Below are 24348 nucleotides of genomic sequence, written 5' to 3' on the forward strand. Positions count from 1 at the left end.
ATGGTAAATTTCTGATTGTCTCTAAAGTCAATGATCCTGAGCATAAAATAAAGAACAACACAAGATAAGCGATGTGGGCGTGTTTCGTGATCCAAAAGTCTGGCCAGTCAGTTTCCAATATAAAATTGTGTTTCACCATCATTATAAAATTCAAATGGAATAGCGATAAATAATGTCAGAAAGTGTAAAAGAGACAGAGCGCGTGCTAGATGGTCCATAACCAAAAGGAACTAAGTCAGTGGCGACATATGTTTCCATTTAAATTTGTATGGAAAGCACTTTTTTTTATCCACTCGAGTGATGGAGTACATATTTACAAAATAAATGCCTTGAATGGAGATTTCCGGGCGTTCGGTTTTGTAATCGGCAGCGCTTATTAAAAAAATCACACCTCCGAATAGTATATATATTTTTTTTTATTTCAAAGAAAATTTACATTGGATGATACATTTTGAATGTTATTTCAACCGCCGTGCTTGGAGATGTAGGGATGCCACTGTGTTATGGCGGGTGAAGTTTACAGATTGAACATTTTCATAATATACTTAATAGTTAGTAAATTATACAATTCCAATTAAGTTAATATTTTATGTGACAAATAATTAATTAAATGTTGATAATGAAGTATTATATTTTATATGAATTAAGTCAAATGAGAGATGTGTGGATGGAGATTAGGGGGTTAAAGTGTAGAATGTATGGGTGTTGTAATTGAAATGTATTGCAGATGTTAGTATCCATATAGTTATTTGTGTTTTGAAAGTATGGAGTGGAGTTCTTTTATGGAAACATATTTAAATATAATAATAAGCTTACCGTGGTTTAAATTCAATGAATCCACCTATATTTCATTGTTTAAGTCATATTTCTAAGTTTTATAATTGAGCTGTTTGCGGAAATTTAAAAATATTTTTTTTATAAATCGGCTGCTCATTTAGATAGACTGTCCAAATTTAGGTAATCTCAAGGCCTAGAGCGATGAGACCTAAATATGGGTAGACATCATTCGACTGGTTATTCTATGATCCTGAGACAAATATTTTATAAACACTTTCAGCTTCACAAATCCTTCAATCATTACATTGTGTGATTTTTCACGGGTTTGCGCTAGTAAACAATAAAAATGTAGAAACAAACCGTTAAACAGCTCTTATACAAATTTGCCAATACGGGTTTCCTGTTGGTGCCGTTAATGTGAGATTAAGTTGAAGTGATTATTTAAAAAAATAATAACTATAACTTGAATGTAAAAAGTGAAATTTTCCATTTCAGATAGAAGTGCGGTGTGAAGAGCGCGTGGCGGAGGAGCAGCGCCGGTGTCGGGAAGCCATCACTCGGGTGGAGCGAGACCGGGACTCTCAAGTGGAGACACTTAACATGCGCCTCAGCCACGTTGAGTCGGAGTCGGGACATCTCAAACAGGAGGTACACACAATCTCATCTCATCTAATCTTCTGCCCCATTGTCCTCACCCAACGCTTTGACACGGCGCCTGTAGGTGTCCATTTTCCATCCATTGCAGGACCAGGCTCTCCTCACACAGCTGGAGTTGCTTTCCCCATCTGACCATCTTCCCTCTGGAATTGCAGCCAGTATTGCCAGAATTCAGATCTTCTGACGTTTTGAGTACAGTTTTCTATAAATAGTAGCAGGGGTTCGATGTTAAGTATAATTCAGATGATTGGGCTTTTTCTGATAAACCGTTATCACTGTAATTAATACATATAACCACTGAAGCGATAGCTACCCAAATTTGGGTAAGTGGGTGATTTTCATGAATTGAAATTAATTCATTTTGAACTTCTCGCAATCAGCTAATATATATTTAGTCGCTAGCTTGAATCGATTACCAAAAGATGTCACTCATGTTTCTCTCACAAATATTCTACATAATGTTTTGTATCTCATTTGTGTAGTCTGAAAGTACACGTAATATTAAATTGTTTTCTAAAAAATTGAGCATCTGTTTACATATTGAAAATTGCTTTTTTTATGTCAGCAACTATAGTAAATAATAATAACATAGCATTTATATAGTGCAGTTTGGTGTAATTTCACTTCAAGTGCGCTTTACTACAACAAACTTAAAAAGGGTAATTTAGTGGTCATGTTCTTAAAATTATTCCTACAGTGCTCCTTACCCAATACAGATCTAAAAATATAACACTTAATACACATTTTATACAAAGCGATGACAAAACACAGAATAACAATAACAGCAGGACAGAACAAAACAAGAACATCAGTAATGTACAAGTTTGGCCAATTTCGGTAACTGACATACAGAATTCAAGCATTTATAAATTTAAGATTTGAAAACATGACGCCTGGAAATCTCTATGGCTCAAGTAGATAAGCTACAATTTAAAACAAAGGTCTCAGATGAAAAAGTCTTTGGCACATTCCATCAGATAGTGTGAGAATTTAATTTATTTACTGCACTTTTCTGGCTTAGGTAATAAGGTCTGTACTAAATTTACTAATGTATCCGTTTCTAATTCCAGGCTGGTCGACTCCGTGGAGTGTCGGAGGGTTTGAGGGTGGGGGCTGACGCAGAGGCTATGAGGCTGCGGGATGCACAGGATGCTGTGGCCTCTCTGACGCTGCAGCTGCAACAGGCCAAGGAGGCACACAGGAAGTAAGACTAAAACAAATTTCATTTATTGGGTTGATGCACTCCCCAGTTGCTAATGTGTTGACTCCTGCGGAAACAGGGCTGTTGAAAACAGAAAGCTTCCCTCTCAAATTATTGTTGTTCACTTGCTTTCTGTCTTGGGCCAACTGATCAGGGCCTCGATTCTCGAAACCATTCCACTCAAATATGACCCGCTCTTTGTACGAGTGGAATGACGTTTGGCGTATTTAGTATGTACCCTCGACGAGACTCAAGAATAAGAATATAATACTTTCGACGGCGATTGCGAGCGGCCTAGATTGGAGAATAGATACCCAGACACCTCCCTAATTATCATCAATTTTGCAATGGTTTTGTGCACATTTAGATTTTTTTTTCTTATATATTTTTTTTAATTCTGTATAATCCAGTTTTTAGTGTAGGTCCTAAAATTTTTACACCTATGTATTAGCTTTCAAAGACTGCTGAAGCCAATTTAAAAAAAAAAATTTTAAGCGAATTTGTTTATTAATAATTATTGTTTGAATTTCCAGGGAGAAAGAATCCCAGGAAGCTTCAACGGCCATGGTGAATGAGCTACAGCGGGAGCTGGAGAAGACGCGGCGAGACCTGGCAGCGCGGTGCTCCGCAGAGCGGGAGGGCGGGCAGGGCGAGTGGGGGCCCCCAGACTTGCTCCGGCTGGAAGAGCTGCATCAGGACCTAAGCCGCTTGCGCCAGGAGAACAAAGGTACGGCCAAACTAACTGTCAATCTTGCAGCTGTCTGATTAGGTGGGGAACTGTTGTAGCAACAATCTGACAGTTGTATTACTAGCTCATGATCAGGTGGGGAACTATTGTGCCATAAATCTGACCGCTGTCTGACCAACTTGGGATTAAGTGGGAAACTGTTGTATTGTCAATCTGACAACTATAGTCCTAGCTCATGTTCAGATTTAGAACTATTGTGCATCAATCTGACCGCTGTCTGACTAGCTTGTATTTATGTGGGGAACTGGTGTATTGTCAATCTGACAACTGTAGTCCTAGCTCATGTTCAGATTTAGAACTATTGTGCATCAATCTGACCGCTGTCTGACTAGCTTGTGTTTATGTGGGGAACTCTTGAATTGTCAATCTGACAACTGCATTACATACTAGCTTACGTTCAGATGGGGAACTATTGTTCACTATTTAATACATGAGCATCTGGTTTCAGAACTAGCAGAAGCTCATGAAGAGTTGCAGGCGCAGATGCTAACCCGGGGTCTGGAGACGGGCCGCACCCTGCTGGGCCCCCCTCCTCACAGCAGTCTGGCCGCAGAGCTCACCGAGATGACCAACGATCAGGTATTACATCACTTTACTTATTCATTCAAACACATTGTTAGCTGTCTTTGTTTGTCGTGTCATGTTTTAGTTTGTTAGTTACTAGTAAATTATTTTAAAAATTGAGTTAGATTGTTAAATTAAAGTTTTTTTGTTGCATTGACTAGAATTATCTTTTTAGCATATTAGAACTGTTTTTTTATTTGTTGTCCTATTGTTCTCGTCAAAGTTACTGTAAAGTTATACACCTATAAACTTTTTTTTACTGTAATTTCTGTTCTGTAGTCTAATTTTTAAATAGTTACATAGATGTAGTAAATAGTTAACCCACACTACGTCACGCAATTATAGTTATTTACTCACAGCAAAATAAAGTACAAATAAATTAAATAATATAGTAAATTGTAATCTTTATCGCTTTTTAAAAATTAATTAATATTATTATTTCAATTTGCCAATATTTTAATATTCCCAACTCCACAATAACATATCCCTTAATAATATTTCCCGTTTAATTTGTATGTTTTCGTAATATTACGAATTTAACATCCGCTTATAAATTTAATTGATGTTGTCAAGGGAGATGGGAGATACGTGTTTATCAGAGTTGGAATCATCAGCTTGCTTTCTGTTTTTATGTTTTGCAGTTTGATGGGTTTGCACAAGATCATTACGACACACAAATTGATAAGGTACGGAATCATCAACAGTAACGTGTGCATGGGGCTATTCCGACGCTTGGAAATAATACATATAACCTTTATTCACGCAGTGTAACCCACTAATTGCTATCTATTTTCAGGTGTCTTCTAGACTTATCTGTATTTTGAAAGTTTCATAACTAGCCGAATTCTTCTATTTTTCTGAACAGCCTTTCCTTTTATTTTCTTCTTCCTTGATATCTGATAAATAATAAATGCAGGTCATATTCCATTATAACAAAAATGTTGTGATAAACCTTCAAAATTATGTGGTGGATAACTCCATTTTCATTATATTTTTTACATGTTGAGATTTTACAAAAACAAAAACAAAAAAATTATGTGACGATTTGTTGTGAACAAAGTTACATAACTTTATGGATTATGCTTTACTTTTGAAAGTTTTGCTCACCTCTTTTAAAATAACCCGTTTCAATTTTCTTCTAAATTTACTTACAAATATATTCTATCATTTTGGGCGTGGTTGTATGTTTATTATATTATTGCATGCTTATTTCTTTTGCACAAATTATTGTTATCAATGATTTTTTTTGCCTATGATATTTGATTTTTTGCTTTTATATGATTATCTGGGGTTAAGAAATGGCACTCGCAGTATTATTGGGTTCCATTGAGAGCTAAAATTTCTTTAAATTAAATAAGGGCCAATTTTTTTGATTTGAAAGTTTTTATATTTTTAAATTTAAAAAATTTTAATTTGGTGATTTTCTCAACCAACATACTTGGCTCATGCCCGTAGTATGGTAGTCGTACGTGATTTATGATTTCTGAATGATTGATTGTCACATGTGACATTGTCACAAATGACGATCAGTGCCATTTCAGTGAGTTATTTCTTAACCCTCAACATTTTTAAAATGTTTTAATATTTCTCTTATATTCGCTTCTGTGTCGGTTTTAAAAAATTTGTATGTAATAACAAAACTATGATTAAATAACAATTTACAGGCAAATCATTTTAAAGAGGAAACATTTGAATGTATTTGAGCACACCTATGGTATCGAAAATTTAAAAAAAGTTTTTTAAACTGGTTTGGAACACCGGCCCACAGTCCCCTCTTATCCTGCGAATACCCAAAGATGCTGGGTACACAGCGACGTTTTTCAATTATTATATTTATTGATTTTAACATAATAAATTACAACATAGTTTTTAAACTTATTGTTTATTGTGTTAACTGTAAAAAATGGGATGTACCTATAAGCAGTGATGACGACTTGTACTCACAAAAATGGGTGGTGTGATAAAAATATATTGCCAGTCTGTCCGTACGTCAGGTAAACCTTCAGCGGTGAAGGACTCTAGCAAATAGCAATTTTTAAGCTTATACCGTCCTGCTGGAGTGATCGGGGTGCGAGCTGGAAACTAAAGTGGCGCCATCTCGCCGAAGAGTTTGAGGCATTAATGAGTGCCATTTATGTTTCTGAGAAATTACAATACTGTGTTCATTATCCACGCTCTGCGTTTATAGATAAGTGATGTTACCGGGGACGTTTCTCGGTGATCGATACGGAATTCGCTCGCACCACATGATAGAAAGAATGAAAATTCGAGCCGGTTGAATTTAACTTAATTCTTATGGTATATTATTATCGATTGATAAGAATTATTTTTAGATTGACCGAAATTTTGTGAGTGTGTTTCTCCAACACTCTTTAGAGCTAGCCGCCACCGCCTATAAGCTATATCCTTTGTAGATTATATTTTATTTGCACTATAAAGATATTTGATCCATCTAGTACACTACTACAAGAGAGGGTCTCTTTAAAATGATTTAGCTGTACATTCATTGACTTCAGTCGTTGTCTTACTGAACTGATTAGCGCCATAGTTTAATCCGGCATTTCAGTGAATATTTTTGATGATCGCAACGTTTTGTGTTTCAATGTTTGTGCTATTTTTAACATTAATTATCTCTATAAAACATTCCTCTATTTTTTATATTGAATATTCCAGATGCAGAAAGCGCTTAAGGAACAGCAGGATGTTAACGGACAGCTGCGGAGTTACATTGATGGAATACTTCTGCAAATAGTGGAGAACTATCCTCAACTTCTGGAAGTCAAACACAATAGATCATAACACATCCGGCGGAGAATACTTATTAGTTAGATTGATTATAAACCAATGTTGTAATTTATCAAAGTGAAGAGACGATTTCATAAAACAGTTCTCTCCCAATAATCCGCCACCCCAAAAACCCAACAAGTTTCCAGTTGGTGAATGCAGCGGATTATAGTGCATACATACAAATATGCTTAAAATTAAATAAGGTATGTATTTTTTAAAAACAAACAAAATGCTAAATGTTCTTTCTTAAAATTACTATTTTTTTGGTTTTAATGTTAAGGTGTCTTGTAGTCTGTTGAAGACTCCATTTTGTAAACTTATTCATACAAAAGACGTGGCAGAACGAAATGACTAACTGAAATATCCTAAAACAACAGTAATTAATCCTGGTGACTTGTAAAAATGGTCAGCTAGAGCAATATTGAATTTGACGTACGAATACATATCAGCGAAGTATGATTTTGTGCTTTCAACTAATTATATTAGTTATGCAATAATCGAGTGGCGGATTACTGAGATAGTACTGCAACTACTTAATATTATCAAATTATTTTTCAATTTTATAAAATGTTGAATATAAATAATTACAAATGTACATAGTTTAATAATTTAAATAATATAGATATTTTACTATGTAATTTTAAAGAAACTGATAGATGATTGTTGCGACACTCTGGTCACTAAATCAATTTATTGGAGAAATTTCCTGTACATTTTTAGTTGTTTTAAAAATATTTTGTAATTATTTATGATGCGCCATCTTATGATATCATGGCCATAAACGGTGCAGAACATCTGCAAGTGCAGGTTATCTTATTTGGTTTGAAAACATAGAAGCAATAATAAATTTAAATAGATTTAATATTATATTTATCACATTGGAATAATAATAGCATACAGAATCATTTGTTACTAGAGCAGAGCACTGTTAAAAATAATGATTGCAATTTTTATAAAATCAGATTTTTAACAATGAATTTAAGCCAATTCTAATAAATTGATTGAATTTGAAAATGTTGGGAAAATAAAGCCTTTTATTAAATGAAGTTCCTTTTCTGTATTCATCGCTTCAGGCTAATAATTCTGTAAAACAATTATTAAAGACACAATGTACTTCCATACTAAGGACGGGTAGTGTCACAGAATTTGAACAATTCATCAAATTTCAATGTTAATTTTCAGGTTCTGTGAAAGTCCAATTCAAGTTCTATTATTAGATCATTATAGACCAATGGCTTCACAGGACTGAAATAATAACAGAATTTGTACAGAACTTTCGTAGAACTTGAAAATTAACTTTGAAATTTTAAGAATTGTTCAAATTCTGTGTCAAACCCGTGTTAAGTGTGGAAACTTGATTAACAGAAAAAAAATTAGAATTTACAGATATTATATAGCGAAATGTGACACAAAAATGTCATAGATTTAGTTCTACTAATATCTGGCCAAACGTAAATAAAAAATAACAAGTTCTTAGAATCTCTTCTATGTCCCGAATCGGAGACAAATGATGAAATACTTATTTAAGATTTAATTGTATATTATTTTAGTAGTTAGGCTTGTTAATACCGTCCAATGTAATTATTATTCACCCCTTAATTAAATTCTGTAAATAAACAACTCTTTGGTCTACTTTCAACCAATGAAGTATTTAAATCATCACAATAGCAATAATTTAATGAACTTATAGCGTAAGTAATTCTTCTCAAGTTGCTATGATCTAATTCAGTGTCTTTTATGTTGTGCAAAATGTGTATAATTTAGAGAAACTACTATTTTATTTTCTCTGTGATAGAATAACATATTGCCTCATTTTATTAACATAACATCAAAACCGTTTTGGAAAGTCATTATTCCAATCCTAGAATAATCCAATAGAAATAATTTTATGATTTGATTGAACCTAACCTAACCTAACCTTTTAAAATGAAATTGATACTTTTTTGAAAAAAATAACTCAGAATATTTTTCTGGCCAGTAGGTACAATACCTACAGCAAAAATTTGACATTATTGTCGTAGTCAAATTGTAACTATTGGCGAGAAGAGTTTCCCAGGAGATTGTTTTGTCCAATGTGAATGCTGCGACGGATTAAAAAATAGTAAATATACTTAGCTAAAAAGAAAGACTGCTGTTTGAAAGTGTGTAGGAATTTTAACATGTTATGAATTAATATCTTTTAAAATTATATTGAACTGTTTCAACAGTGAATGTGATGAAATAAATTAAACTAAAATATATAATGTAGTTATAAAGAAAAAATATGTAAAAATACTATTTATTTATGTGAAAAAAGAATATTGTTAGTTATAAAAATTTGAATTGAATTAATGTGTAACTAAAAAAAATACTTAAATATTTTACGCAAGATTTTTTAAGCATAATAATAATACAATTTCCATCTCATTTGAATGATAATTTTACCTGTTCCATTTTAGAGTATACATTGTCCATGTCCAATTCTGTATTCACAAAGAAATAACAATAAAAATCTTTATTTTGTAATTTTTTTTTATTAATTAACCCTGAGTACTTTGAACACATTATATTTTCAAGTATTTACCGTCCTTCTTCTATGAAGATAAAAATTGTCTGGTTGTGCTCTCAATGTCCAGTTTCAAAAGAAGTAACCTCGGGTCTATTATTTCCTAGTGACAAAATAAAACAAACGGTATTAAATCAAATCTTATACATAATGCATTAATTATTAAATTAGTTTATTAAAGTATGAAATGTGGATTTGCAAAGTTATTAGTAAGAACATAGTTTTTATTACCCGAAATACTGATGCTTGTCTTTCATCAAATGCAATGTTGTGACTAGGCTCTGGATCCTTAATTTCCTCCAAATGTGCATTCTCAACATACCTCGGACCAAATTGCATTCCATTAGCACTGCTTCCGGGTGCATCACTTGCGTATCTCAAACCCGAAACATCAAATTGCACTTTCTTAGTAAAATCATCCAATTTACCAAGTGGATCAAAATTCATTCTATGAGCATTTTCAACTTGGTCCCTTGAAACCGACGACTCGAGAAAATCTGTATGAAAGTTCACATTTGTTTCTGCAAGACCGTTAAACTTTTGTATGTTGTCATTCTGATGTTCCATGTAATTCTGTTTCAGTATGGAAGCTTTGCAAAGTCCGCATTGATTGTTAAGCGATTCTTTTTGCAGGTTATGGAACATGAGGCGCTCCCTCGACAGGGCCACTTTGTCCCGAGCAATGAGCTGTTCGCGAGCATTGAGTGAGATGGCTTGTTCCTGGAACCTTTTAAGTTTCTCCTCGTAGCGCTGCTGAGCGTAGGCGGCTTCGGAAGCCTTGCGCTCCGCCACGGCATGTTTTGCTAAAGCGGAGCGAGTCAACATCTCCAATTCTTGACTCCTAAATGACGAAAAATCTATTAACAATCATTTTAAAATGTTTAATTGTGTAATTTAAATATTTTTTAAGTTTTATTTACCTTGCAGACAGAGCCATTTCAGCGAGATTCAAATTTTGCTGATTGTTTGATAAACTTTCCTTATTAGTTTTTATATCTTCTAATTCCTTCTCAAGGTTCTGTTTTAGTGCCTGCATCAAATATTTTTAACAATAACTTTGTTTATCACAAAATATATAACACTCTTAACTTTTGGGGTGAAAGGTGTAATGAAGGATTAAATCTATCTCTCTGCATATATAATATAAAGAAGAGTATAATATTTTTTTATACAAATCTACAGTTTTATTCCGAGATTGATGAAATGTTATACACTTGACCTTTAAAACAAGAGGTAGGTGACTGTCTACATCAGATTTCTAAAACCACCCCCACCCCCTTTTCCCTACCCTTAACCCCTTAGGGACTACGCCCGAGTATATTCGGGTGGCTATTGCGTGCAGAAATTTTCACATCTGAGATAACTCGGGCAAACTTTACCTGCAGAAAAGATCACTCCTGAATATACTCGGGTGATAGTAAATATGATTTATTTTACGTGGAAGTGAGACGTGTCAATAAAAAAAAGTGTTTTTTTTTTCCATTTAATTTTAAAATATTTCAGTTTATTCTTATTTTTATTACCTCAGTACTGTTTTTCAAATTGTCTACTATTTTCCGTTGGTTTAAAATATCTTGCTTCTCTTGTTCCAATTTAGTTATTCTCTCGGCAATATGTTTTTCTGTTTCTGCATTCTGTTCTTCAGTACGTTTCACATTTTTCTGAAAATTCATAAACACATTTAAATGCTTACTAATCCCAACAATAAATAACACATAGTAGGTATATATTTTTAAATTAATATTTTACCATCAACAATTCCTTCTCACTGTCAACGTATCTTTTATACTTTTCAGTTTCATTGTTTTGAATTTCCTTCTCAGCATCCATTTCCAACCTTTTACGTCTAAGTGACGATTTCTCCTCTTCTATAGCCTAAAACCGTTGAGAAGGTTATTACACAAAACCAAAAAAAGTTTTTAAGATGTGTACAGTATGGAACCTACATCCAATGATGTAATACAAACCTGTATTTGCTGCCTCAGAGTTTCTTCCAACGTTTTGAGAGTGGATCTAGTTTCTTGTGAATTGGTTTCAAGATTTCTTCTTTGTATTTCTAAAGTCTCAAACATATCTGGAATAATTATTTTTCAATTAGAGTTATTGTTCACATTTTACCTGAGGTGTTCTGTACAGAGAGTACAGAGAGTTAAATTACTAAGAAATAACAAAAAATAAATATCAACAGTTCAATAGCAGTTCATATATATATGTACAACAATAGTTAGTAACAAAACAACAAGTGAGTAGAACAAAACAAGAGACAATAAAGTTTGGGTCAAGTGAATACGAGAACTTTTGTAAAGTTTTGGGGGCTGTCACTAAATATGTCCAGAATAGTCCACGCATGCGCACACGAAGTTGGGACAAGATTAAGTTGGTTATTTGAAAGGAATATGGAAAGTTTCGGGGATTTTCAATAGATGGTGATTGATATTGATTTTGATTGTGGCCAGGAGGGATCCAAGGATATTATGGATGTACTTACAATTAATCTGTTTTTCCTTGGTGAAGATTTCATTCTCCTTCTTGACAAGATCGCTGCTCATTTTGGATTCCATCTTGTCCACAAAACTGGCACAGATCTCATTATTCCTCTCCACGTCCCTCAGGATCACGTTTAGCTTCTGGGAATAATCTGTGGCCTCTTTCACTGTTGATTGTTCAATGGCCGTACTCTCTCTGCAAATAAATAATTGAACCCACTGTCAGGTATAAATCGTTAATACTTTAGGTTTATCTTCTTCCATCGTTCTTAAAATTGGAATCAATATTTCTTCACTACAAAGTAAATCTTTTCTTTGCTAAGATGATGTTTTTATCGGCCAGCTTTTGACAAAAGAGACTTAGGCAAAGTCACATATAAGTATGTACCTATGCGGTAATAATATATGGTCGAGTACAGCAGATGGATGAAGCAAGTAGTGTCAGGAGAATAAATAATGTGGAAGAAGATGAAAAAAAAATTAACTCAAGTTTGTATAAGGACAAAACTATTTATTCATATTCATAATAAGTATGGACCGGCGCAAACAAATAATTCATCTTAATATTGTAAAGCATAACTTGAAAAAAGCGGATTTTAATAAAATAATTAAATAAACGCCATCTATGAACACGTAGATTGTATCGAACGTTGCGGAAATTTGATTTTTTCGGTCCCTTGAAGACTGAATTTGAAAAATGACCCATTTTATCCCAAATAATAAGATTTTCCCACATAAAAGATTATTTTTTGCCGGTATCTTTTTTTTTTTTTTTTTGTATTAGGCAATTCACCCTAAAGAGAGTGCTATGTGCCGTTAAAGTTAAGGGAGATGGTTATAATTTTATGGGAAATCTATACGGGAATAGGAAATCTCAAATATTGAAGTCATTCAAGTCTATGAACTTGTATAGAACTGAGAAAATGCGAGAATTGTTGAGAGAAAGTAAATAAGGAATACTAAGGGGAGATTGGTGGGTGATTTTTATAAGTAAACGATAAATGCCTTTGAAGGATGAATGATTTTTACAATTAAAGAAAACGTGATCAAGAGTCTCATTTTCCATGCCGCACTGGCAGAGTGGACTATCTAGGACCCGGATTTTAAACAAATGGGATGCAATGGAGCAATGACCAATTCTCATTCTCGAGATACAGGATATAAATCTTTTGGATTTTTTCTTGCCGTGGAACCAAGGTTTACTTGGAATATGATTTTGTATTCCAGCATAAAAAGCACCAGTTCGGGTTTTCGTATTGGTCCAATTTTCTTCCCAGGAGCGGATCATGTTGGATTTAAGAATTGGGATGACGTCAGAGATAGGAATTCTAAAATCTAAAGGATTAGAGCCAGAAATTGTTCCAAGTTTAGCTAGAGAATCGGCTTTCTCGTTACCCTCAATTCCTAAATGGCCAGGGACCCAAACCAATATTGTCTCGAAATTTAATTCATTTAAAGATTTAAGGGTGTTTCTGATATTATAAATAATATAGTCTTCTGGTTTATGGATATTTGAGGAAATTTTCAACACTGCGCTTAGTGAGTCAGTGCACAGTAAGGCTCGTCGAATATTGAAAAGCTGGATTTGGCTCAAAGCTTGTTCAATTGCGAAGCATTCTGCAGTAAATATGGAAATTTCTTTAGGCAATTTATAAGACAAATCTAAATCGAATTCGGGAATGTGTACCGCAGCTCCACAATCTTTGTTATCAGACTTAGAACCATCTGTGTAAATGAGAGAAAATTCTGGAAACTTAGAAGATGTAATGTTTTTAAATTTTTCCTCAACATTTTGATTAGATGAGGTTAAAATATCAGTTCGGAAGTCTGAAGTTATAACGTTGGGGATATAATTGATAGAATCAAATGGGATGGTGAAAATAGGAAGGATAGGATCTTTTTGTAGATTTTGGAGGGAAGAAGACAGAGATTTGAATGAAAGAAAACTTTTTAGAAGGAGAGGAAGTCGATTTTTATCTGTCGATCTTTTTTCGTTATTTAAGTAATTGAACAAATAATCAAGGCTTTGTTCTAAAGGGTGACGCGATATAGAAAAAGATTTAAAAATATATTTATCAGCTAGGAATTGTCTCCTTAAAATTAAGGGGGGATCAACACATTCTACCTGGAGAGAATTAATTGGAGAAGATTTCATCGCTCCAATAATTATTCTGAGCGCTTTGGACTGAATTCTTTCAAGTTTTTTGTCCAAATATTTAGGAAGAGGATCAAAAAGAAATGTTCCATAATCCAAATGGCTTCGCACTAGAGCACCATACATTAATTTAAGAGTAGTAGGATGAGATCCCCACCACACTCTGGAAACAGCTCGCATAATATTTAGACCCTTTTCACACTTAGCCGAAATGTTCTGAATATGCGGGAGCCAGGAAAGTTTATGATCCAAAAGTAGTCCAAGAAATTTAATTTGCTTAACGATTTGAAGAGGGACATTATCAAAGCAGACAGAAAAGGGGGGTATTTTTCTTTTGCGCGTAAAAGCCACTACTTTGGTTTTAGACGTAGCTAAATTCATCCCATTTGTCAACAACCAAACTTTAATATTATGTAAAGCCAAATTCAATTCCTTCGCAGCGCGCTATAGATTTTTGTGTGATAAATATATAAGGAAATCATCAGCAAAATAAAGTCGCTTGATAGATGAAGGAATTACACTGTCTAAATCACTTATATATATATTAAATAATAATGGACTGATTACGGACCCCTGAGGTAACCCCTTCCATAGTTTGCGATTTATAGTTTTTGAAGAAAAGTGGATAATAATGGATCTGTCTGTTAGTAAATTAATAATAAATTGAACTAGTTTTAAGGGAATTTTTATTTTAATTAATTTTTCTTTCAAAATGTTAATTAATACATCGTCGTAAGCTGACGAAAGATCAAGAAATGTGGCCAGAGTGCAAGAATTAAGGGACTGAGATATACGGATGTCTGTTGTTAACACACTTAAATTATCTATGGTTGATTTCTTTTTCCGGAAGCCATATTGATTAGGAGAGATAATTCTGTGATTTTCAACAAACCATTCCAATCTGTTCTTTATCAAGTGTTCTGCTACTTTCATTAAACATGACGAAAGAGCAATAGGACGATAGGATGAGATTTCAGATGGATTTTTGCCAGGTTTTAAAATCGGAAGGATTTTTTGAACTTTCCAGACTTCCGGAATAAATCCCGTTTCGAACATGTAATTAATTAGGGATAAAAAATATTCAACCGACATGTCTGAGAATGCTTTAATGAAACTATATAAGATTCCATCAGGGCCAGGAGAAGAGTCTAGAAGGGAATTGATTACTCGATTTAATTCACTTATTGAGAAAGGAGAGTCCAGCCAGCTAGAGTGAGATGGATAAGAAATAAAGGAAGGCATTTCCTCACATCTGGCAACTGACGGAGGAGCTATCTTATCAGCAAAACCTATAATAATTTCTTCTGGAATATGTTTAGAACGCTGCGGAGTATATGACGAACCGAATTTTTTTAAATTGGACCATACGGATGACTGGGGAGATTCAGGAGACAAGCGTTCACAGAATTTTCGCCATCCAGACCGCTTTTTGTTTTTCAAAACGCGTTTCGCTTCTGCCTGGGCGCGTTTCACAGAAAGGTAATTTTCGAAAGACATACATTTACGGAAAATGGAAATTGCTTCTCTTCTGGATTTAACGACACTAGTGCATTCTTCATCCCACCATGGGGTGGAATGTTTTATCTTAATGTTAATATTACGTTTTTTAAGTGTTTTTTCTGCAGCTTTTATTATCATGTTAGGAAATAATTCACATTGTAAACTAGTGTTAACAAGGGAAGACTTAGATTCTTGAACAATGGAGTCTAATTCTGAAGAAAAATTTCTCCAATTCGCGTCTTTCGTTTTAAATTTAAAACTATTGTTTATCGAAAAGGAATGCGTGGAAGATAGATGGTGGAAGGTAATTATTATAGGAAAATGGTCACTGGAAAGGGGATCTTTAAGAATGTTCCAAGAACATATGGGAATCACCGAAGATGAGCAAAGAGATAAATCGACTGCACTTTTCCGATGTTGAGGGGCAGTGAAACGAGTTGGAGATCCATCATTTAGTATACATAAATTATAGGTATCCATAAAATCTAATAGATTATGGCCAGAACGGTTTGTTAACTCACTGCCCCAAGAAGGAGAATGAGCATTGAAGTCCCCAAGTATCATATACGGGGGACGAATCTGGGATATAAATGTTGACCATTCGTTTTCAACAAAAATTGTAGAGGGAGGGATATATATTGATAGTAATGTAATATCAGATATAACAGCAGCTACTATCTGAAAATTATTGGAGAGAGTGTGGAAAATAATTTGTTTAAAAGGGATAGAATTATGTATAATAAGAGCAGTGCCACCTTTGCCATCCAGTCTATCATGTCTAAGGCAATGATATCCAGGAATATTAAATTGGTATGAGGGTTTTAACCACGTTTCGGAGATGGCAGCAACTGAAATATTATGTTCATCAAGTAACTGTACAAGATCAATTTTGTTGGCGAATAGACTTCTACTATTCCATTGAAGTATTTTGCTCAGTTGCGGATACATCAGGAAGGCTAGAGAGTAAAGATTTCATATAATCGGCAGCGTTAGACGGTACTTTATTGTTATTTGAAAGGATCGTAATTAATAGGGTAATTAAAGTTTGAATAAAAGAAGAATTTTCAATCGTTACTTTAGGGAAGATATCGGAAGTGGAACAGTTTTTTAAGGCAGTCCCATTGGGAGCCTGGGATTTATTATTCCCATTCGGGTTAAGTAAAAGTTCATTATGTAGTTTTTTATCGAAAGAAGGAATAAATTTTGGATTAGATTTTATCGGTTTGAAAATTGTTTCTTTGTGGGAAGATGATAGAGGGGATTTAGGGGGAGAAAAATGAAAGAGAGAAGCGTTAGACGTTATCTCTGCAAAAGATTTTTTTGTAGGAGCGAATAATTTAGAGGCCTGAAAGTAAGAAATATTGTCTGCAGCCATTGACTGTTTGATATTTCTCTGTCTAGATAACTCTGGACAGGCCACACTAACAGCAGTATGGTTGCCCTTACAATTAATACAAATAGGGTTATTCGTTGTATTTTGACACTGTTCAAAGGGATGATCCTCTCCGCAATGGAAACAACGAGGAGGGGAACGACAAATAGGTTTTGAATGGCCAAAACGGCAACAGTTGAAACATTGGATAGTCGGGAATCTGTATATTTCAACGGGAAGAGCGTTATAATAAATAAATACACGGGATGGTAATGTTTGACCTTCGAAAGTAATAACAACGGATTGTGAAGGTTTCCATATAGTGGTGCCGGTGGAAGTATCCTTGAAATTCAAACGACGTGCTTTTAAAACTTTTGGAGTTAATTGAGAGTCATTAAGAGCATCTACTATTTCTGTTTCTGATAGATCGGTTGGGATACCTCTTACTCTGCCCATTCTGGTTAAATTGAATGTAGGTATGAAAGATTTAAATTTATTATTTGAAAGAGAACCTATTTTTTTAACAAAATCATTAGCTAATGTGGCTGATTTAAATTCTATGGATAGTTTGTATCGACCTTCCGGTTTTATTGATCCATTTATAATACCGAGGTTATTGAGTTTTGAGCTAAAAATAAATTTACCAAAATCCAGGGGATGAATTATTTTCCCCTGTTCAGTCCTTTGGACATTGACAATAAATGGAGCTGAAGATGAAATAGAATACATAAGCTCAATGGCTTTTACTTCTGGAGGAATTGTATCATTATAACTTCCATGAGAGATTGGGGCTTCGTTTGATTGTGAAAGAGATTTAATTTTAGGAGGTACATCAAGGCAAAGCGGAGGACGTCGTTTTCGTGAAGGAATGGTTACAGAAGTCTGGGTATCATCAGTATCGTAGTCGTCTACAATATTAGAAATGGGCTCAGGGTCCGGAGGTCGATTTTCATCTTCCTCCATTTCAACAAATTAAAAAAAAATTAAACAATAATAATTATTTTAGAAATAATAAATGATAGAAATAATACACGCAACTTCGTCGCAAACCAATAACACAAACAAAAATAATGAATACGAAAAGGTAACAATAAATAAATCTTATCTGTACGCCGCGCCGCCGTCAAAGTAAGCCGTCAAACACAGAGCACTGGTAAACACGACTGCACACTACCGAGGTTCGGTGACTACCTCTGCCGGTATCTTGAAAAACTTTTTAATATTGTATATACTTCTTATATAATATATAATTGTAATAAGATTTGATGTACCATTACACTAAGCTTAAGTCACATTGAAAAGGGGATTAGTCAGATATGGTGAAACACTTTTATCAGGATTTTGAAAGGACTTAAATCGGTTTCAAAATAGGCCATATTTAATATAGTTTTCAAGGACAGTTTTCAGTTTTACCTGTCCTTATGGTTTTGTCCTTCAGGTTTTACTAAAGTTAATTTTAGTGAAAAAGCTTTGTAAACCTTATATTTTGTATCACTCTCTGATACTGCTCCTGAAGAAGGTTCATGTTCTCCCTGTGCTTGTTCTCCATCTGTTCTCTCTCCGCGCCCTCTCTTTGCCAGAGCACCTTGATCCGCTCGTCTGCCTGCTGCAGCAATTTGAGGTTCTCCTCTTCCAGCCGCTCTATCCTCATCACATAGTAGCTGCTCAGCTTCTCATTCTCCGTCTTCAGTCTCTCCTCAACGTTTATGAGTGAATCGCTGACTAGCTGGATCTGGTGTCTGAATTATAGAGAGACAGTTAATATCGACAGGATATTTTTGATTTTTATATAAATATATGTTTTGCTTCTTTTTCGTCAGATTCCCAATGATTCCCAGAAACATTCTTCCCAGTCCCAGAAATCAAATGCAAAACGGCTTAAAACCAACTTAAAAAGTTCAATTGATACAAAATACCATTTATGAACCTCGTCGTGAAGTTGTAGAAATTCAATCATTGTTTTTTTTTCATATTCTTCATTCGCATGTTGAAAAGACAATAATATGACATAATAGAGTAGTTCCACTGGTTTTTTTTTCTCGAAAAAATTAGGATAAATATTTTAATTTTATTTTCATGTTGACAAATAAATTATCTAAAATAATTTAAAATATGCCATTTTCGATTTGCCAACAAAAAGACATGTTCGTCTTTATCTGTGAATTCGGTGGCATTGAAGCATGGACTTATAAAGTCCTGGACGGAGCAATTTGAGAACAATTTGAAGCCACGGAGTGAAGGGGAAGATGTGTGGAAAATGCCAAAACCAACTTAAATTTTTAATGACGCATCCCATTTCTTGTCTCATCAAATTCCCAAAAAAACATAAGCCGTTATAACTGCATTAACAAAACAAAAATAACATAAAAATAGTTCATTATCTACCACTTTGCATACAAATCTCTTCAAAAGTTAGTAATACAAGATGGTTGCCAGGCAATTTCCTCTCACCCTTAATTAAACTGGGGACTCGCCAAAGATATTAGAAGAACGAGATATGCTATGTTAGCCGCCGGACCGTAGCCAGAGTACTACCTAATTAGGGTACTTTGAACGGTATCGGGACGTGTACGCACAGAAATCTGTTCTATGTATTAGTGCGGATACCTTAGCGCAAGCGAAGGTGTGCAGTAGTATTGGTGAACAAAACCGGCGACACTCGGCAAAACAATTCCACTCAGTACGAACTGCTCATAGCACATCTCGTTCTTCTAATATCTTTGGGACTCGCTTACAGATAAGATTACAGCTGTGGATTCACCTGCAGATGCATTTAAGAAGGAAACCATTCTCGTGTTTGAAGCGAAGTTTTAAAATTCTAGTAGGTAGCAGACTTCATAAAATTCCAGTTGTGGATTCATCTGCTGGTGAATTTTGAAGGAAAACATTGTCATGTTCGAAAAGCAGTTATAAAATCCAAGATGCAGACTGTATGCTGCAAAAATCGTAGGGAAACCATTTCCATGTGCTGGGTGTAGCTGTGGACTCGCACTAAGATTCAACCTTAAGTTAAAAGCAGTTTTGTCTTCCAAATGATGTGTTAAAATTCCAGTTGTGGATTCATTCATATCGAAGAATTCTTGTCATGTGTGACGTAAAATAAAATAAAGGTAAAATGAGGTTATAACAACATATCGAGGATTCCGATCCCCCCCCCCTCGATAGCCAGCGGGTGATACTATAAACTTCCAAATGGCCCCCGATGGCGGAAAGGTTCCCACCCTGTGGCTTAATGGATACACCTGACTTAACTAAGCTAATAACGTTCCGAGTACCAAATCGAAACACGAGACTTCCTGAGTTGTTCTTTGTTTATTTATCTAACACCTGTTTTAAACTATTTTATTATTTCCCCAGTCCAAAGTATAAATAGGCTTGGAAATAAATTCAGTTCCGTTGATATTTAAATCAGAAATTGCTAACATTTTGTTTCGTTAACATTATTATATAATATGTAACTTATTTTTTAATGTAAATATTTACTTTTTCTTTTAATTTTGATTTTTGTTATTTACTCTGTGCTGGTAACAATACTTTTTTCTCTTTTTTTGTATTTGTTGTACTTGAGTGTATTACGTTGATTAATTTTGTTCCTATTTTATTTTGTTAATATTTTATTATTGCTATACATATGTACTACCAATTATGGATGAAATGAATTGCAAATCCCATTCATACAACTGAGAATAAAAATATCATTATTATGTTAATTTTAATGCGCTATGTAATGTAATTAATTTGTACTTGTTTTATGCAAAAGCCCGACGGGCTTAAATGTGTTTTTTTACCTATAAGAAGTATCCATCATATCCAGTTCCCTGCTGTGGTTCTCCTTGAGATTCAGGATCATCTGCTCCAGCTGGATTCTCTCTGATACCTTCTCCTTTTTACTCCTCCCGTCGACTCTGATATGGTCGGGAACATTGACCTCCACATCTATCTCATCGGCATCAGTTATCCGGTCATCGTTCGCTTCCCCCCCGCCCCCCAGATTTGATGGGGGTCTCAGTAAAGACTACAAAAAGAGATGTGTTGTGTAATGGGGTTACTTTAATCAATTTTAAACTTTGAAACTAAATAACTTACGTATAAAAATATTTGTATGGGAAAATATGCATGTTTGAACTATCGAAATATAAGCTGTTATTATTTACACTATCAGTGTGCTCACGACAAACTCTGGAACAGTTTGGCAAGCCTATAAACCTAGTGAAGCCCTCATCTTTTCACGTCAATATAATTTTTTACATGGATTCAACTTCAGTTCGACTATCGAAGAATTGTTCTAAGAGCATTAAGTAGTTTTTCATATGCCCTGGAAAAAAATCAAGGAGAAAACCAAATGCAGTTAGACAGCATGTCAATAATATCTTCAATGTCCCAATTTAAATGACAAAGGACAGAAGACAGCCCACCTGTATGTGAGAATTGATCCTCTGCTGATGCTGCAGAATGACCCTCTGCAGCTGGGTGCGGTGGTCGGCCTGCCCGCTGAGGATCTGCTCCAGCTGCTGTCGGTGTGCCGACACCACCTCCCGCTGCACCTTACGGGACTCTTCTTGGCGTTCTGCAATAAAACAATACCCGTTCAACCATTTTTTTAACCCAAAGGTAAAAATTACGTATCATCCGAAGGGGGGTCACTAGGGTTCCCCATACATCACAGAGCGATCGTGTCTCTTAATATACCTTTGCCCTTTCCAGTAAAACTCAGATATTAGTTACTATATTCTGTATACCTACATCTTCACCCAGCAGTCAATCATTATGTAAATGCAAAACGATAAAAGAGATAGTACAAAATCGAGCATAACTCAAATACATATTATTGTAGCCCTTTTCAGTAAAATTACTTTTTACGTCCGCACTCACGGCTTGTTTGCGTCGAGGCATTTTTGAAAAAGTAATGGGGATCTGTGGGGGGACGGGAGATGAATTTCATCAGAATTGGAGAGATATTATTTAATATCATAAAAACCACCAACAGGATAATTTTTTTAAAGGCACATCGTTTTCATGTAAAAACAACTACAACATCACACAAAATTCTCATTTGGGGATGTGCATTACCCCCCTTCGGCGCAGGGAAGAATGGACACTGTTGAAAATTTATTAAAAACTAGCTGTACCCCGTCACGCGTTGCTGTGGCTCAGTCTGTGTGTGCAGATTGAAAAACAATAGCTGATGTTGCTTTTACGTCCAACAGATGGCACTGTTATTCAATAAATCATGTTTGCCAAACAGATGGCACTGTTTTTCAAAATTACAAATGTGACACAGGTAACATCTATATAATATAGGTATATAAAAACACACAAGTTTTCTAATGTAACGTTGTGTCATAATTTCAAAGCAATCGATGAAGAACTTTCGGAGATTTAAGATTTTGAACAAACAAACTATAATTTTTTTTATTTATACATATATATAGGTAATCCTCTCTTGATGGGAAGACAACTCAGATACCTAAGAAGTCATTTTATGGAACCAACACACATTGCTGAACACTCAATGGAAGTCATTATTTCTTATTGTTAATGGAAATGGAAAACTGTTCAAGGAATAAAGATGAAACATAGCAAATGAAAGGTAAATACAGGAGGCCTATCACACAGGGGTGAACAGCCCATAAAGGCTATTAAGATGTGTTCATTCTAAGAAAAAAAGACAGACAACAGAAAATAAATTCTGCTTAATTTTTATCCATGGCAAGAACTACGCAGAACATCTGCTTATCAACAATGATAATAATACAAAATCTTGATTCAATATTTGAAGTATTACATGTGCATATATTGTGCATATTACATGTCAATAATAATGTTAATGGGTTTAAAAAATAATTAGGTAGGTACCTTCTACCCACTGTTGTTTTTTAAACATAGCATCAGATGGTCGCGTCACATTGCAATAATAATAATTATCACCACCAATCACCACGCAAGTACATTACATAATATGATAAGAAGGCGGGTATCTCGCAAACATATTTTAAGATGTCTCCTAGCAACGCTCACAATAAGACATATGTTGTATTGTAAAAAACACCAAAATTTATTTTACACAGGCAACCACAATGTATTCTGGTCGATGAGAGCTTGAGGCATAAATTGAAAATTAATATCAAAATGGTCAGCGATATAACTCACGGTAACACTATGTGTATGACTGATTGTAATTATTTTAATGAACTCACCGTGCAAGGCCGCCAGTCTCTCCTCCTGCGCCTTGAGTTGCAGTGCCACCATCAGCTGTGACTCCTGCTGCTGCAGACAGATGGCAGCGCTCTGCTGCTCCAAGTCAGAATTATTCAGCAAGTTCAAATTAGAACCCGTTCCCAGAACTTCCGGAATGTTCATCTGTTTCCCCATCAAACTTGTCAGATCCGAATACATTGGGTTCAAATTCACGGGATTAGATGCAGCAAGATGTCCACTTTCTACAACACTTTCTGGAGGTTGTGGTTTGGGTTGATTTGTCGCTTCAGATTGTTTCGAAACAACTTCTTCACTTTGTTTATTTTCAGTCGGTTTTAACCAATCTGGCAGATTATTTTGTTTTATTTCTTCTTTTATCTCTAAGGGATCTTTCACATTTAGATCATCATCAGGAAATAATCCCAACCAGTCAGTATTGCCTCTTTGTCTGCGTGAAGTATTAGGAGCATCTTTTTTAACTGGTTTTGATAATTCAATGGCCGATTCCGCCTTGATGGGTTTTGGTTTAGGATCTGGTAAAGTCCTTTCCATATCAAGTTTTGAACTTGAACTCGACAGTCTGACATTTTTACTTATCGGAGTTGAAAGAAAATTACTCGGAGAATATCCAGCTGAAGCATTTGGATTTTCGAGTTTTGCAGCTGCTGGTGGCGTTTCTTGCCTTTTAGATGAAGATGTTGATTTTCCTAAAATGTCGTCGAGTGTAGATGATTTGTTGGTAGCTTTTGCTGGAGGTTTGGTGACAGCCGGAGCGGGCTCTGTATCAGATAAACCAAAATCATCCAAGAAGTTCAAACTGTCGGGAAAACTTGATTTAGCTCTTGTTGTGGATTGCAAATCACCCGATGAATTGACATTTTGTATGTTTTCCTTAATACTTGGTGAAGTGGACGGCCTCTGAATTATATTAATTCTACTTTCAGCTGGTGTTTCAACCAGACCAAGCCAGTCCCCCCCCGAAGGATTACTCTTCACATCCTTATTGGGTAGAACTGCTGCAGCTCGAGGTGGATCATCATCGAGTCCGAATAAATTGCTCTTCTTTTTGTCTAAACTGGCATCGCGAGATGATAGTTGGGTCTTAGTAGCGGGTTTGCTCTTATCATCATTATAAAAACTATCATTACTATTATCACTGAGCAAGTCCCCTAATGGGTCGTCTAAATCAAAATCGATATTTTTCGCCATTATTTCTATAATCTTTAGTTATTATTCATGAAAAAACCCTTTAGATATCGAAAGAATAAACGCCATGTTTACAATTTACAATACTGATCTCAATGTGCTTTGGTGTGCTTGTTCTGGCTTGTTCCATTTCAGTGAAATTTCATGAAACG

The 24348-nt window shown here is 34.9% G+C and overlaps 2 protein-coding genes across 6 annotated transcripts in view; one reads left to right on the top strand and one right to left on the bottom strand.

Annotated features, from left to right (window-relative positions):
• nuf (rab11 family-interacting protein nuf) overlaps positions 1–9198 on the top strand; it is a 220132-nt gene extending 210934 nt beyond the window's left edge. For 4 of the 5 annotated variants that reach the window (XM_089633096.1, XM_089633098.1, XM_089633100.1 and 1 more), the window contains 6 exons: positions 1273–1425; positions 2505–2638; positions 3169–3362; positions 3832–3962; positions 4589–4633; positions 6621–9198. In XM_089633096.1, coding sequence (XP_089489222.1) covers positions 1273–1425; positions 2505–2638; positions 3169–3362; positions 3832–3962; positions 4589–4633; positions 6621–6746 — 783 coding nt within the window. In that variant the 3' untranslated portion in view covers positions 6747–9198. The remainder of the gene's footprint in view (positions 1–1272; positions 1426–2504; positions 2639–3168; positions 3363–3831; positions 3963–4588; positions 4634–6620) is intronic. The other variant, XM_089633099.1, reaches the window with a different exon arrangement.
• An 86-nt stretch (positions 9199–9284) lies between these two features.
• LOC149422124 (uncharacterized) lies at positions 9285–24199 on the bottom strand. The gene is made up of 11 exons (XM_089633537.1): positions 22990–24199; positions 21208–21359; positions 20581–20807; positions 18271–18531; positions 11768–11961; positions 11247–11353; positions 11029–11154; positions 10803–10940; positions 10200–10309; positions 9511–10120; positions 9285–9382 (listed from the first exon to the last, which is right to left on the bottom strand). Exons 1-11 carry the CDS (start codon positions 24197–24199, stop codon positions 9308–9310), a joined length of 3210 nt encoding a protein of 1069 aa, XP_089489663.1. The 3' UTR covers positions 9285–9307.
• Positions 24200–24348: the final 149 nt, after the last annotated feature.

Source organism: Hesperophylax consimilis, chromosome 7 (genome assembly GCF_061612785.1).
Source record: "Hesperophylax consimilis isolate HC1 chromosome 7, BYU_Hcon_1.0, whole genome shotgun sequence".
Taxonomy (NCBI): domain Eukaryota; kingdom Metazoa; phylum Arthropoda; class Insecta; order Trichoptera; family Limnephilidae; genus Hesperophylax; species Hesperophylax consimilis.

Coding starts and splice junctions, on each gene's coding strand:
- LOC149422124 (XM_089633537.1), bottom strand. CDS start 24,199: ATGGCGAAAAATATCGATTTTGATTTAGACGACCCATTAGGGGACTTG. Junction 20,808..21,207: donor GGATCAATTCTCACATACAG/GTGGGCTGTCTT, acceptor CTCTTTTTGTAG/TCTTTACTGAGACCCCCATC. Junction 11,354..11,767: donor CAAGGAAAAACAGATTAATT/GTAAGTACATCC, acceptor TAATTATTCCAG/ATATGTTTGAGACTTTAGAA.